The 16,266-nt window shown below is 51.3% G+C and overlaps 1 protein-coding gene and 1 pseudogene across 2 annotated transcripts; one reads left to right on the top strand and one right to left on the bottom strand.

The window, feature by feature from the left end:
• Nucleotides 1–2,691: 2,691 nt before the first annotated feature.
• Nucleotides 2,692–15,846, top strand: Dnaja4 (DnaJ heat shock protein family (Hsp40) member A4). 2 transcript variants are annotated; one of them, XM_004872105.3, is made up of 7 exons: nt 2,692–2,960; nt 7,510–7,690; nt 9,445–9,549; nt 10,540–10,767; nt 11,756–11,986; nt 13,755–13,855; nt 13,936–15,846. In XM_004872105.3, exons 1-7 carry the CDS (start codon nt 2,829–2,831, stop codon nt 14,149–14,151), a joined length of 1,194 nt encoding a protein of 397 aa, XP_004872162.1. In that variant the 5' UTR covers nt 2,692–2,828; the 3' UTR covers nt 14,152–15,846. The 2 variants fall into 2 exon arrangements, with proteins under 2 accessions (XP_004872162.1, XP_087066411.1); XM_087210285.1 differs by lacking the exon at nt 2,692–2,960 and adding an exon at nt 3,079–3,097.
• Nucleotides 9,550–9,682, bottom strand: LOC147828349 (U4 spliceosomal RNA; annotated as a pseudogene).
• Nucleotides 15,847–16,266: the final 420 nt, after the last annotated feature.

The following is a 16,266-nucleotide window of genomic DNA, read 5'->3' as shown; positions in this document are numbered from 1 at the left end:
AAAGCCGGATGCCATTGAGATGTGAGGGCAGATTTTAATCAGGAATCCCTGTTGTAAGAGGGAAGAGTCTGGCATGAACTGAGCTCACTTTCTATTTGCACAAAAGCAACTGGAGCTTTTCCAGGAGGAGGACGGAGGAGGGAGGGACAAACAGAGGTCAGCATAAAGGAGACCAGCCCAGCTGTGTGAGGGGGGCATGATCAAAGTTAGGCTCCCACCCTCCCACCGAGATGAGAGGTGGCCCCGTTCTCAGGTGGGGCTGGAACAGAGAGTTCTCTGGCAGCCCGGAGTTTCCTCAGGCAGGCAGGGGCAGAGAGGATAATCTTAGAGAGGTGGCCTTGAGCTGTTAGGAACTATTTCAGGCTGAGGCCTATGCCAAGAAGAGGGCTCAGAGGAGCCTGGCTAGAGTTTGGTCAAGGAGAATCTTCAGCTTTTCCCTTAGACAAAAGCAAAAAATAAAAAGTGCATCAACATCTATTGAGACCATATACAGGGTCTACACAAGGTTGAGGTAGGTACTATTAATACCATGCCTCTAACAGACTGAAGAAACTGAGGCTCAGTAAGGTGAAGCCACCTGTCCAAGGTCACAGGGCCAGGTAGAATAGGGCTTGGATTTGAACCCAATTTCACAGATGCTGGAGTTCACAGCCCTCTCTCTGCCCCCCAGCCTCTGCCCACCCTGAAGCCATCCCTTCTGGCACAGGCTCATCCCACAATGTCACTAGTCCACAGCCCTGACTCTGGACTCATGCATGAGTCTGGGCAGTAGCTTTCAGCTCTGGCCTCATGCTGGAAGCCTAGGGGAGCTCTGCATACACGATCCCCGCTTCTGACCACAGCAGCTCTGGGCTGCTGGCTGGGGTGCAACCTGGTCACAGGGGTTTTGAGGAATTTCCTGGGGCTCCCTGTGAATGGCCAGGTTTCGACTGTCTTGTCATCCCATTTGATCCTCAGGAGGGCCCTGCAAGAAAGGCAGGCAGTCAACAGTGACCCTGTCCTGGGGGGAAAAACAGGCTCTAGAGCATGAGACTCATGGTTGAACTGTGAGAGAGGATTACAGAGAGTTTAGATTAAAAATCTTTATTATAGTAAAGGACATACTGCCATGAATCCCCCTGAAGATCCTCCCCTGGCTTCACAAATACTTATCCCTTTTTCCTGTCACTTTCTGAAGCAGTTCTAGAAGTCCTTTTTCCTGAGTATCATTAGTTGAGCTGTCATGGCTGCCTCCCTGTCCTGAACTGATTCAAAACTTTGACCTTTCATGTTCATTTTTTTTTTTTTTTTTTTTGGTACCGGGGATCAAACTCAGGACATTGTGCTTTAGAGGCAGGTGGTGGAACCACTGAGCTAAATCCCCAGCCCCTCATGTTCATTTTGACTCTGGGGAAGAGCCAGAAGTTGCACAGTGCCAGATCTGGTGAGTAAGGTGTATGAGGATGCATTGCCATGTTTTTATGAGCCTGCCTTTGTGTTGGGTGGCACTCAGCACAGTATTCACTGTATTTTTGATCCTCTTATAAAGACATGAACAATAACTTCTAGAACTGCTTCACAAAGTGGCAGGAATGGTGTGTGTTTGAAGCAAGGAGAGGGTATTTTGAGGAGGATTCATGATGATGTGTTTCTTTTTTTGGTACCGGGGATTGAACTCTGGTCCTTGCTCTTGCACAGCAGGTGGCAAAACCACTGAGCTAAATCCCCGGCCCCAGAATTAGTTTTTTTTTTGGTACTGGGGATCGAACTCATGACCTTGTGTTTGCAAGGCAGGTGTGGTGCCAGTGAGCAAAGTCCCCGGCCCGATGACATGTTTCTTGCTATAATCAGTTTCTTGAATCTAAACCCTCACCGTGTATTTGATCACCTCTTGTGGTCGATGCTGTTTGGGTCTGGGACCGAACTTCCTGACCTCCAGCTGACAATGTGCCCAAGACAATTGCTTTACAGGGGCCTAATTCAGAGGAAAACCACATTCATTGCTCTTGGACGTGAAGGGCTTGTCACTCCTGTTGAACGTGGTAGGGGTGGGGCCTGGTTCAGCCTCAGGACCCCAAAGCTGGCCAGGCTACTCAGGAGGTGGCAGTATCACCTCATCCCTCACCACACACTAGCCCGGCAGAAGCCAAGCGAGCCTGCAGCTCCCCGATAGTGGCTGCACTTTACACACCCAGCTGCTGCAGGGCTCCTTATCCTGGCTCCTGGGCACCAGCAGGGCATGTGGAGGACCTGTCACTGTCCTGAGGCAACACTGAGCTCCCAGCATGGTCCTGCCTTGGTGGCTGGCACACTGTCTGGGGCCACTTCTGGGGGCAGAGGGGAACTCGGGGGGCTCATGGGCTCCCCGTTGTGAGCAGGGGAGGCGCCGCTGTTTGCACCTGCGACCCCCACGACCCCTGCACTATTGGGAAGGATCAAGGTCACCTCAAACTTGGAAACGTCACCCCAGGCTTCTCCCCCAAACCCTCTGAGTAGGACACTGGGGGCCTGTGACTGCACAGAGGGCAACACCACCCGACAGGCTGGGTAGAAACTAGGGGGTTGGGGGTGTCCCGCCCACGAGACCTGGACCGGGACCGGACCTGGACCCGGACCCAGACCCCGACCCCGACCCCGATCTAAGGACAGGGCGGGGCCTCGGCCTCGGGCGGGGGCGGAGCCGCGAAGGTTCTGGTCGCTGTGTCGTCACCGTCGCCACCGTCTCCACCACCGTCGCTGCGCCCGCCCGCGCCGATAAAACAGCGAGGAGCCGGGCGGGCGGGAGAAGCCAGCGCCGGGGCGGTGACGGTGACCACGGTGACGCCGGCCGGGACTCCGAGAGCGCGGCGATGGTGAAGGAGACGCAGTTCTACGACGTCTTGGGCGTGAAGCCGAACGCGGCGCCCGACGAGATCCGCAGGGCCTACCGGAGGCTGGCGCTGCGCTACCACCCCGACAAGAACCCGAGCGAGGGCGACCGGGTGCGGGCACGGGGACGCGGCGGGATACAGGAGCCGAGGGGAGGCCGGGGGGGGGGGGCAGGGGGACAGAGGACCGGGGACCAGGCCGGGTGCTGTGCACTTCCACCCCGACAAGAACCCCAGCCAAGAGCGACCGGGTGAGGGTGAGGGTGAGGGTTAGGGGGCTGGGATGGGGACGGGGACCGGGGAGGCGGGGGGGGGGGGGGCGGGCCTGGGACAAGGTCCCAGGGGTGGGGGAGAGTGGGATCGGGGTCTGGTAAGGGCGTTGGTCCCGCCTGCTGGCGGGCCCGGGACTATGACCCTAGTACCCACCCGTCTCCACCAGCGACCGTGGGGTCCTGATCCCCGGTGTGGGCACAGAGGCTTCCGTGGGGTCCTCATGGGAAACTGAGGCAGTGCAACAGGATTAGGGCTCCGGCTGACACGACGGGTACTGGGCTGCATTGCGCTGGGTTCTTTGTTGATGCACTAACTTTGGGGTGACTTCCTGTCCTTCAGCCTTTGTTGCACACACACACAGGTCCCTCCTAGAGCCCCCTCCTGTCCACCCAGCTCCCAGACACTTAGGGAATCAGGGGGCTGCAGATCTGAGCCCCACATAGGCACTTATCATGCGTGTTCCAGGTCTTCCATTGCTGGTGATCACAGTCGATCTTGAGTGCCGTCCTAGGCTGAGCGTGCCTGGTCTTAGAGACCTAAATTAAACTTTTCCTCTCCTTTACAGCGACATTTTGCCTCTGTCCCAGGAGGACTCCCCCTTCCCCACATTCTCCCGAATAGGTAACTTAGATCAGGCGTCGAAGGACAGCTTGTTGGACTTTCAGTTCTGCCTTCACTTCTGGCCATTTTCTTATAAAACTTTGGGCATCCTGGAGCGGTGGGAACAATAGTGGTGATCCTGGGCCACTTTTGAAGCCACCATCACCATCTAGCCTTTAGACCTGTGGCAACAATGTGTGGATCAAAAGATGCCTGTGGTAGTCATTCCCAACTGGGGCCAGCTGCTCAGGGAAGGTCGGCTGGTGGAACAGTGACAGAATATTTATATTTAGCCTCATGTGCAGAATGTGACTGTCATAAGTTTAAAATGCTTCTCTACAAAACCGTTTGTCCCTCCCTCTGGCGTACTTCCCCTCTATATTTAGGTGGCTTACTGTAGCTCTGAATGTCCCAGGCTTGTTGTGTGATTCACAGACTTGCTCCCTGTCTTTCCTGAGTCCGTCACTGACATCTCCTGTGAGGGCTCCTGGTTGTTCATGTTCCAGCCGGCTGGCAATGGCTATTTGTGGGAAAGCCTCTGACCTGGTTTTAGGTCAAGCCTGATAGCCATTACCCCAAGTGAGTTCACGGCTATGTGCATACTGAGTGAGATGAGTGTGCTCTTGGGGTCTGAAGCTTAAAAAAAAAGAGTAGATCTGCCCTTTACACGTGCATAGCTTTCACCCAGTAGATGCCTGTCCGGGCAGGTTGTTCGCTTGGTTTGAAATTAATATTTATTTCTAGCCAAGCCTTGAATTCATGTCAAGCTAGTGAAGCACTTAGCAATGAGGTTCAGCAGCCCCTCTTGCGTTTAGGGGGGTTTGTGATGTGCCTAACACCAGGAATGCTTTCCTTCCCTCCCTTCCACAAAAGGGACGAGACCTTTCACTTAATGCCAGCCAAGACACCTTCCTGGAGGCTGCCTCTGGCTCAGTCCTTGTTGGCTTTCATGGTGGCTACTGGTTCTCTACCTGTGCCCACTACGGGCAGCATGTTTCTGGCGGTGCCATGGGATACTAACGATGGGTGGTTGGGTGGTGAATAACAAGGTAAGCAGGAGAGATGCACCTTAACACAGTCTGTGTGTGTGTGTGTGTGTGTGTGTGTGTGTGTGTGTGTGGAGGAGGAGCTGCATAACGACTCGGATTAGAAGGAGATTGCAGAGAGGAGGGGGCTGGGGGATCAGTGGGCATTTGCATTGGAATCAAAGGGGATAAGGAAATGGGGGGACCATGTACCTGCTGCCCAGCTCCCCAGGGAGGGCCTGGCCAAGCACCGACTGTCTAGGCTGGGCACACTGTGCAAAACTTTTCTTTACTGTGAGGGTATTTATGTGGTTGCAGACAGAACTTCTAATTTTTTTCTTCACCTAACTTTGTGACTGTATTGTCACCAGTGGAACCTTTTTATTTTTTCCCCCTGAATTTGTCACTGCATTATTAATGTCTCTTCAAAAATAGATTAAGCTGATCCTTTTTCACCTTGCACTGAGACAACTGAGAAGGCCGTGGGTGTTGGTCTTTGTTTTTGCCCTGTTGTCCCGTGTTGCTAAGTGTCAGGTGGCCTGTGTTTGTTGTCACACAGCAGGCTGCTCTGTGTGGAGTCTGTATCTGTCTCCTCTGCAGCTGGTTTCTGTAAGACCCGGGGTGGCAGGTGGCAGGTTGGCAAAATGGTTCTTTTCAGTGGCAGTGGTAGGGGTATCTTCCTGGTTGCTGCCCTGTTGAGATGAGTTTGGTCTTTCAGTCAATTTCATTGTCACTGTTAGTTTGAACAGCAGATCTTTAAGGTAAAAATCTTAACAGTACAAGAAGCTTCAGAATACAGAGGAAAGCCTACTAAGACCATATCACACTGCCTATACCCTGTGCATCCTAGTGCAACGTCTCCCGGGGTGACCGTAGGTGACCATCCTAGTACATAGGCTTCTTTCCCTCAATATTTTATAATAAATACTTTTGCAAGTTGCTGTGTTGTCTTCTAAGCCATTTTCCCCAGCTGTATAATTAGCCCACTGAGGTTCTGTGCAGAAGATCACAATTCTGAACAGTCAGAGACCCCTCATCACCAGCGGAGAGAAGGGGTCTAGGCAGGAGCTGGGTTAGAAACTGGAGTCCTTGGTCCCAGAGGCTGGGTGAGGGCACCACCTTAGGCAGTGAGATTCCCCCCTCCTTATGAGACCCAGCTTCTGATTGAATGCTTCAGTGACTCTTGGGTTCATCTACTAAGTCCAGGGCTCTGTGAGTACCCACAGTGTTTCATAGGCGTACCCATGGAGTGTGCTACATGACCCCTGACTTGCAGAAAGGCCTGGACTTGCTCGGGGCAGCATGGCCTCATTGCTTTCTGATTGTCCAACCCAGCACCTAACCCATACGTCTCTATGTTTCTGCTGAAGAAAGGGGTGGTCTCATAGGAAAGCAAGAAGGCAGGCAGAGCTGGCACAGAACCAAGCACAAGAGAGGAGGAAGGCAGAGGGTTGGGTTGGGCTGGTGAGTGACCTGGGATCAGCTTTTCCTCTCAGGGGCTGGGGCTGCCAGGGAGGTTTGGGCAGAGCATTGGTTGGGTGAGGAGAGGCTGGAAGAGGAGCAGGGAAGCTGCTGCAGTGGTCCAGGCTGCCGAGGGCACGGTTGGCCAAGGTGGACGGTGGCGATGGGGGAGAGGATGGAATTTGCAGTTTTAGTATTCGGATCTTGTTTTAGAGATGTCCACATGCTTAAAGAAGAGATGAGAGTCATCCAGGGAACCCCTGCACCCCCTTCACCTGGCTCCACCAGTGATAAGTAATGACTGCTAGCGGTCTCTGTTATGTAAATAAAGGTGTTCATACGGAGAAAGCACATTACTTTAGCTATCTCTTACATTAATACTATTTGCTTATGTCATAGCCACTCAGCACTAATTAATTCAGCATGTTTTCCCTAGAAACAAGGACACCTTTGTAGGTAACCATAGTACAGTTATCAAATACAAGAATGTAATATTTTTTAAAAGATTGCATTTCTTCGCTTGTTCCAATAATGCCTTTGGTAGCCATTTTCCCCTGTGCAGGATCCAACCCAGGACCACTCATCATGTTTGGTTTCCTTAGTTTTATACAACATCCCTGCCTTGGTTTTTTCATTCTTACAGTTGGGTTCCAGTGGCTGAGTTTTGGCAGCAATGTCACATTAGGGTACTGTGTCAGTTTCAGGGACTGAAGATACCAGCGGGATGGTAGCACCAGTGGGACCTATTGCAGGGTGAGGTTGGTGTTGCCAGTAGCTGCCGTGGTCATGGGCGGGGGCGGGGCTGGGAAGGGACAGATGTCGGGGGAGCATGAGCGCAGCTTGCACTCTGTGTCTGGTGTGTACTGGGTGTTCTCAGGTGCCTGGAGGTGGATTTCATGCTCTTTCATAAGTAAATTGATTCCCGGGAGCTCAAAGCCATAGCAGCACATGGAGTCCTGGGCTGTGCCTGCTGACAGATGCAGCCTGACTGGGGCTCACCTCCGCCCCCCTTTGCTGGACTCTGCTTCCCTTCGTGGTGCAGCAGAGTGAGGAGAAACTTTCCCATGCCCTGCTTTCTCTCCAGAGCTCAAAGTATCCCTGTCATCAGTCCCTTCATAGCATTGGCCCCGAGTGTCCCACTTAGGGATGCAGCAAGCAGAAGTCAGCTTCCAGCAGCTGGAGGGGCTGGGTGCAGGCCCCTCTGTGATTGGTTTATATTTTGGTGATGTGTTTGCTCTAATAATAAAAGGACTCAAACCTCCTCTCTCTTTTTAAATCTTCCTCTCCTTTTTTTTCTTTTAAAGTTTAAACTCATATCCCAGGCTTATGAAGTGCTTTCAGATCCAAAGAAAAGGGAGATTTACGACCAGGGCGGGGAACAGGCCATTAAAGAAGGAGGTTCGGGCAGCCCTAGCTTCTCCTCACCCATGGACATCTTTGACATGTTCTTTGGTGGTGGAGGACGGATGGCAAGAGAGAGAAGAGGTAAATGTTTCTAAAGAGATGTACTCAAGTTTTGTTGTTCACAAAACTGCACACATTGCTGGAACCAGGATGGATCATGTTTTAAAAGGGTGCAATTGTCATGTTTGGGAATCATTAACTAGCTCATCCCTTGTTGAGTCCCCAGGACTGGACCTCGGGAGTCATCCAGCCCTGAAGAACAGGTGTCCACCATCCTGAGTGCAGATACAAGAGCTAGGCAGAGGAAAGAGTTCACACTTGGGCACAAATTATAGAAACAAGTAAAGAGCTCCACGCAAGGAGTTTCAGTGAGGAGTTGATAGTATACTTAGTAATTCTTACACCCTTCAAGCCCCAGATGAAGGAGCAAATGGGGTCATGAGTAGAAAGGAGGAAGGTCAAGTTCATTCCACCTTCTCATCCTCTCTTGTGGGGTTGAGGCACCAGGGTTTCCTGAGGGACAGAAATTGCACCTGCTTTTCCACCTGCTCTCGCCCCTGGCCTGGGTCCCCACCTGAATGAGGGCCTGTGGGCTGTCTCATTCTAGACAGGACAGGACCTGCTGTGTTCATTGCAGCCTCGAATGAGGCCCTGGCTGGCTCAGTTTTCTGGAAGATTCACCTCTTCATATGTTATAGTTTTGAAAAATGAACTACCTCTCAGTCTTTTCAGAAGGTGTTATGATCAGCAGTGAGTGAGGAATGTTTAGCCAAATGGTTCTCCTCCACCACGCTTCACATACCACCTCTGTAATCAGTGGTTCCTGGTGGCCAAGTCCCTTTACCCCTGCCCTGTGCTCTGCTGACAACCTGTTTTGGATCCTAAGACCAGATAGATAACCAAGCTTAGTACAATTCTTGATAAAATAGGAGAAAAAAGCTCTGCGTTGTTTTTAAGAAATTTGGTTCTGGTCAATGAGTCCCCTGGATAAATGTGTTAGTTCTCACATTGTAATTGACTCTGAGCTTTAAAAAACGTGGGTGCCAATCCTGTGAACATCCTGTGCTGAAAGTCACCAAGTATTTATTAAGGAACAGTCCCTTCCTCTCCTCTGGTATGTCATCTGCTCATGTAATTGATGACGTGGATGTGATTAAAACCCTGGGGATTCTCTTGCCCAGCCACTCACTGTATTAAGATGAAAAATTTCATGCCTTTCATTAAATCATTTCTTGAAGTTGATAGTTAGGCAGCCAGGACACCTTGTCCCAGAGATGGCAAGGACTCTGGGCAGCAAGGAGGTCCAGCCTCAGGAGTTGTCCAGCCCTGAGGAATAGGTACCCACCATCCTGGGTGCAGATACAAGAGCCGGGCAGAGGAAAGAGTCTGTACTTGGGCACAAATTACAGAAACAAGTAAAGAGCGTGGTGTCCAAGGAGGAGTTTCCGTGACTGGCCCAGTGATTCTGGCTGTCACACATTTGTGAGGAAGGGCTGCTTTCCTCAGGAGGACTTGGTTAACCAGCATCATTGTTAACACTGAGCCTTCTGTCTCTCAGTTAAGAATCTCCTTGTCCTCAGATTTTTTTCTCAGAAAATAAAGGTGAAAAGTCTTTGCTGAGGCCCATAAATGATTGAGAATTAGTTCATATTAGACGAGGTGTTAATTCTTGGTGCTGGAAGAGGACAGAAGGTAGAATAGTGTAATGGGAGTGTCACTTCCTGCAGGAGGGGAGGAGAAACCTGGGATACTTACAGTGCAGGGTCATGTGGGTGGAATTCAACACTGCAGTCTGTTTCTTGCACTATTACTAACTGGTTTTTCTCCCTTGTAAGCCAAGAATGTCGTGCATCAGTTGTCTGTAACTTTGGAAGACTTGCACAATGGTGTCACCAAGAAACTGGCCCTCCAGAAAAATGTAATTTGTGAGAAATGTGAAGGTAAAAAATTAATTTTTAATGAATCTCACAGTTCTGATCTCTTAGATCTAGAGGCAAGTCTGCTTGTTTCAATTAGCAATAATCGAGACTGGGATAAATCTCATTGCCTACAATACTGCCACTTGGCAAAACTGTGCTTATTTCAGAGCTCAGACAAAAATAATATTTTATTCAACTCAAGGGTCGAGCAGTGTCTGCTAGTAGGCAGTGTGAGGCCACAGCTGTTTGCCCGAATGGGTTTTTTATTTGGGCTGCACATTTATTTAATATGTTGACTTTTTTTTTTCTGGTATCGGGGATCAAACTCAGGACCTTGCGCTTGTGAGGCAGGCGTGGTACCACTGAGTTAAATCCCCAGACCTGTTGACAGTTATTTTTAAAATGTCCAAATCAAGACTACTCACCTAACCTTGGAGTCGGCAAGGTTTTCCATTACAGGTAAAATAGTATGTTTGAAATCCCTCAACTCTGCAGCCCCTGTGCATGAATGACTGGATGCCCCTGGGTCCAGCAAAGGTTTATTTACCAGACCTACAGTCTGGCCATCGTTTGATGACCTTCCATTTTGATGTAAAGGTGACTGACATTGTCCCAGGCCCATTGTTCCACAGAGGATGGCCAAGCTGGTGGCTGCTCTCGTGAACAGAGCTCCTGTCCTTCAAGTATCTGCAGCCCAGCCTCCTCGCTTAATTGTGACCCTGGGTGTTTTTCCACCCTGGGGTGGAAAAAAACACAATTGATGAGGCTAAAATAATAAATTTGGATCAATACAGTCCAAAACATAATCGCATGAGGTCACATGTTAACATCTGGTATTGTCTGCGTGACTAGGGCCCCTTTAGACTCTCCCACACTTTCTTCATGATTATAAAGACTTTCAGCCCCATGTCCACTGGAACAGATTTCCTGCCTTTCTGCTGCAGTGCCCAGGGGACCTGGAAAGGGAACAGCAGAGCCCACACTCCTGTCCCCCCCTCCCCTGCCCTGCAGGAGTTGGTGGGAAGAAGGACTCTGTGGAGAAATGCCCACTGTGCAAGGGGCGAGGGATGCAGGTCCACATCCAGCAGATCGGGCCGGGCATGGTGCAGCAGATCCAGACTGTGTGTGTGGAATGCAAGGGCCAGGGAGAGCGCATCAACCCCAAGGACCGGTGTGAAACCTGCAGTGGTGCCAAGGTGATCCGGGAGAAGAAGATTATCGAGGTACCTGTGGAGAAAGGTAAGGCTGCACAGAACTGGTGCTCCCTGCTCAGGTTTGGTGTCAGGGACTTGAGCTGCCACACAGCCTGGAACTAAAGGATGCTAGGGTGTGTCAGGACTCTTCCTGTTTCCAGCTCTTCTCTTGGCCCTCCTGGCCATTTCTCCAACCCATGGCACGCACCGAGGTTTTCCTGCTGCATCTGCTTCCATGCAATCACAGCTCACCTCTTTTAAGGTTTTCTGATGCCCTCAAGTCTTACCTGACCTCAGCTTTGGTTCACTGCCCTCCCTGGCCATGTTCAAACCCCTTCTTTGGGATCTTTATTTTCCGTTGGCCATAGGAGCTTGTGCCTTAGTAGCTCATGCTCCTTTCCTCCATGTTCTTCCCTGTGGCATCAGATTCTTCCATATAGATCATCTTCCCTTGATACTCATCTTGCCTGGTGCCATCATTCTAAGGTAGATTTCAGTCCCAGCTGTTTTCCAAATATACCCTGAGTGTTCTGTGGTCTTCCACACCAGCAAACATATTGTAGATCAGAGAGGAGACCAAAAGTCCACGAATCAACACCCATACCAACTTGAGTATGGTGAAAGGATCCTCACTTAAACAAGCCTTACCCTGTGCCTATGTTCGTACTACATGTTAGAGACTCGCTGGCCGTCCTGTCCTTCTCAGTCTCCAGAACCATATGCCATGTGGGAGATGGGTGGTCACCTCATGCTCACAGTGTGGCCTCCCTGTGGGCTTGCAGGCCTGGGGCTGGGGAGTGTGGTGTGGACCAGATGTGGACCCTCACATTCCTTCCCCAGCTGCATGCATAGCTCAGGGCCTGACTCCAGAGAAGGCATTGTCCCAGTGGCCCGGCTCCACCCCGTGCCCATTTGAGGTTGAGGGGTTGATGAGTGGAGAGGCCCCAAAGGACTCTGCATCCCTTCTTCAAAAGCTCTGAGAAAGTACGGTTTTTATGAGAAATGGCTAATCAGCAAGGGCTGATGTTCCATAGGTATGAAAGATGGGCAAAAGATACTATTTCATGGCGAAGGAGACCAGGAGCCTGAGCTGGAGCCTGGCGATGTCATAATTGTCCTTGATCAGAAGGATCATAGTGTCTTTCAGAGACGAGGCCACGACTTGATCATGAAAATGAAAATTCAGCTTTCTGAAGCTCTTTGTGGCTTCAAGAAGACAATAAAAACACTGGATGATCGAGTCCTTTTTATCACATCCAGACCAGGTAACATCCCCAGTGTGCCTGCTGTGCTTGCCCTGGGTGTGTGGCATGGTGACCTCTGTTACTGGGACTTGATTTTCTCTAAATTTAAAGTCATCAGTAATAATTGAATGATTTCATTTCCTTTCTATTTTCTTAGAAAAACCCCCACAGAGCTAGGGGTAGAAGCCTCCAATAGGAATCTTGAGGTCTAAAATTCTAGCTGCAATCTGCCAGTTAAACTTCAATTTTATTTTTGATTTATTTTTTTCTGTTTTTTTGAGATGGGGTCTCACTATATAGTCTAAGCTGGCCTCGAACTCACAGTGATCCTTCTGCCTCAGCCCCCTGAGTGCTGAGGTGATTAGGCATGCACTACTACACCCAGCACTTCAATTTTAAAGTATTGTAGAAATGAACACAGCTGCTAAGCAGTGGTGTTTTTCTGTCATGTGGGGTGTGTGTCGATTTGTCTACATTTTCCTCTGGCTTCTGTTGTCAACTGCACAGGAGAGAGGATTTAGAATCGAGTTTTCTGAGACAAAGACATTGCCTGCTTGCTTGTCTTCGGAGATGCCCCCACCAGTGGGCGCCAGGGAACAGCTGAGGGAGGTGTCCTGGGGCCTGGGCTTGGCTGCACAGGGGCCCTGGGTCTGTATGGGCCCCAGAATACCTGCCACCATGGGCTGGAAGCAGGGAGAGGACAGGTCTGGGCCTTGCTTAAGCCGCTCCCGAGCAGCACATGGCTGGATGCCTGATGCCCGGGCCTGGCTGTGGCCACCAGCAGTGCTGCTCCTGTGCCTTCCTGGCTGCGGCTCAGAAGAGGGTTCACCTTGGGTGAGCAGGGGAGGGGAGGGTGGCTGGGAGGCAACCCGCTGATAACCTTGTGCCATGCATGGTGGTCATGATGGTTGTGATAAGACCTGGAGTCCAGGGACCTGTACCACCCCAGCCACCCTCACAGAGCTCCCCTGCTCTGGGCCTGTTTCTCCACTCTCTGCCTGCTTGCCCACTGTGGCCTGTTCTCTTTCTGTTTCCTCTCAGATTCTTTCTGGTTCCTCCTTCTCTGGGATCATATGAAATGGAATTATATTTCTAAGCCTTGGCCTAAGTTTGTGGGGTTTTTAAAAATCTTTTTACTTGAAAACAATTTCAAACTTAGAAAAAGTTGTGAAAATAAAAACAATAGGAGGCCCCATAGCTGGTTTTGTCTGTTAACATTTTACACCATGCGGTTTTCCATTTGCTGTGTGCGTGCGTGTGTGTGTGAGCACGTGCGTGCGTATGTGCACCCACAATGGATTCAAGGATTGTGGCAAGCACTGCAGAGTGGTGGGAAATTTTTTTTTTTTTTGGTACGGGGAATCGAACTTGGGCCCTTGCGCTTGCACAGCAGGCAGCAGGCGGTGAAACCACTGAGCTAAATCCCTGGCCCTGTGGTGGGAAATTCTTGACACACACTGAGTGCGCATTCTCTCTGCAGAGGAAGGTGAGACCCAGGCCCCAGGTTCTGTCCCAGATCCGCTGACATCCTAACATCCTCTCTGCAGATCAGAGCCCTGCTAGGACCAGGAGCACATCTGCCTGTGACTGGGTTGGAAAAATCCCCTCCTGGGCCAGGTGGACCCAGTGAGGCCAGGCAGCCCGGCAGAACTCACTAGAACAGTGTCTGCTGTGGGACACCAAGGCCTGTGCTCCTGCCGCCTCCTAGCCTGCCCCATTGTCCTCAGAGAGGACATTGACCCCTGCAGCCCCTGGCTTCCTGTGTCACACATGACCTTTTCTGTGGCAGGTGAGGTGATAAAGCACGGGGAACTTCGATGTGTGCGCAACGAGGGGATGCCTATCTACAAGTCCCCCCTGGAGAAGGGGATGCTGGTCATACAGTTCCTAGTAAGTGTGCTGCATTTGATCCTGGGGATGCCGCACTGCTGCCTGGCTGGAGAGCCACATCATTCTGTTTCCCCTCACAGGTGACCTTCCCTGAGCAGCACTGGCTGTCCCTGGAGAAGTTGCCACAGCTGGAAGCCCTGTTACCCCCGAGGCAGAAGGTGCGGGTCACAGAGGACATGGAGCAGGCGGAGCTGCAGGAGTTCAGTGCTGGCGAGCAGAGCTGGCGCCCGCAGCGGGAAGCCTATGAGGAGGATGAGGATGGGCCGCGAGCCGGCGTGCAGTGCCAGGCAGCGTGATGCAGGGGCGGTGTAACGTTGGCACAATGAAACGGCGTCCTGTAATGGCTGTCTGGGGTGTCTTGTGTGTGTTCAGCATTCTCCACAGCGGAGTGTCTTTGGGTTTCTTTTGCTTTTGTTTTGGTTCTGATTTAAGTTAAGCTTGGTTCGCATTTAAATGTTTTACGTGTTAATCACCTCAGTCTGCCCATGGAATCTGTTTGTCCTCATCTTCAGGACAGTCCCGGGGATGCTGGTGACCACGCTGACACTTTGCACTTCAGGTGGCTTTGCTGTTATTCAGTTCCTGGTAGCACTCAGCCCAGAGCTGCACCCACCCCCTTGCAGGCCGGGAGGCACAGTGGGTATCTCAGCTGTGTGTGCAGGTGGCTTCTCACCCTGTGCTCTGGCAGTCACCGAAGGCCTGTATGCAGAGCTGCTGACAGGACATTTCTGAGTCCAGGTTCAGATGAGCATCTTCACAAACATAGGCATACACACAGGGCTTTGAGGGCCTGGTCCACGCCCAGCAGGCTGCGTACCCTGGATGCAGGGTCAGCCTAGTCCCTTCGTTCAGTGTCCCCAGAAGGTTGGTGTGGGGCACAAGAGTCTGCTCATCTCTCCTGGAGATTCTCTGAACTTCCCAACCCCATGGGGGGACAGACCACTGTCTTAAGTGATCTCAGACCCACCATTTGCCTGTGACCCAGCCCCTGTTCTCTGGTTTTCATGATCCTCTGTTGGAACCCCTGCAACCCTGTCCCACCCAAGTGCTTACTTGAAAACAAAACCCTCTCATATCCCTGGCAGCCTCAGACAGCAGCAGAAGCCAAGGGTGGACGCTGGTCTGGCCCACAGATGGTGGGTTCTCCTGCCTGGTGACCCTGGGTGACTTGAAGGATTGGGAAGGCACAGATCATCCCAGTGTCCCTTCCATGTTCTCTAAGCTGGGCTCCTTCTTGAAGGGTCGTTCCGTACTGCACAGCCATATCCCAAAGGGTGTCCTGCTCAGGTGACACTGGTGGGACAGGCACACAAGCAGGCTCTCCTCTGTCGATTCCTGCTGTCGATGCCCAGTTCAGGGCACGTTAGCCATTGCTTCTTTCCTGGCAAGCAGACTACACCTCAAATCAGCATTACCTCAACATCAGGATATCACCACTCCTTTCTTTTCAGTCATGAAGAGAAACCACTACCTTTGAGTGTCAGGTGCACCTTTGTCTGGTAATACGATGCTCAAGTCAAACCCAGACAAAGACACCCAGGAGGGCCACAGGAGAGGCCACGGGGTGACCAGGCTTTAGGAGCACTGCTGGCTGGTGGGACACAGCTGGTCCAGTACAGAGAACCCACCTGTGCCTGCCTCAACTGCTGGCCAGGAAACTTAGAACCAATTCTTCCAACCAAGCCTACATGAAAATCAACTTATAGGGCTGGGAATTTAGCTCAGTGGTTTCACCAAGGACCCAAGTTCGATCCCCGGTACCAAAAAAAAAAAATCAACTTATAAATGGACCACCACTCCAGGGTGCTGCTCCTGTGCTGTGGCTTCCTGATAAATGATTGCTAGAGAACTATTGTTTATTGCTGAGGGAGCAAAATTACACTTGGCTCTTTCCTGTCACATACATGGCTTCTGGAGGGTGTTGCTTCAAATTTTATTCCACCTCTACATCTGTCACTTTAAAATTAAAATGAAGCTGCTATGAGAGACAAGTGGCTTTGCTTTTTCTTCTCTGGAGCACTCAAGTGTAGTGTTAAGATGCACTGGTAAAAGGAATGGCATTTCCTTGTACATGAGGGTAGGAGGAAGAGGTCTCTCCAAGGGCTGGAGAGTGAGGGAAGAGCAGCCAGGGCAGCGTGGTTCCAGGAGGCAGAGCGCGCCCAAGGCTGGAGAGCAAGCAGAGGACTTGTTCTGAGGGTGGGGGATGGAGGGAAAACATGAATGTCAGCCACTCTGCAAGCACAGGAAGGAGCACAGGAGCGGTGCTCTGGGACACAGCCCTGCTCTGCAGTCTGGAGCCCTGGCACTACGAAGGCAGCAAGAGCAGCGCATTTCCACACCCACCAGTGGTTACAGAAGTCTGATGTGACAAGGGGAAGGGGAAAGTGTGGGAGATAATTTTAATGTATTGA

This window comes from Heterocephalus glaber, unplaced genomic scaffold, assembly GCF_053883595.1.
Source record: "Heterocephalus glaber isolate CG9 unplaced genomic scaffold, H.glaber_assembly_v1.0 deba00001140, whole genome shotgun sequence".
Taxonomy (NCBI): domain Eukaryota; kingdom Metazoa; phylum Chordata; class Mammalia; order Rodentia; family Bathyergidae; genus Heterocephalus; species Heterocephalus glaber.
The sequence above is the reverse complement of the archived record's forward strand: the minus strand, read 5'-3'. Positions and strand labels throughout refer to the sequence as shown.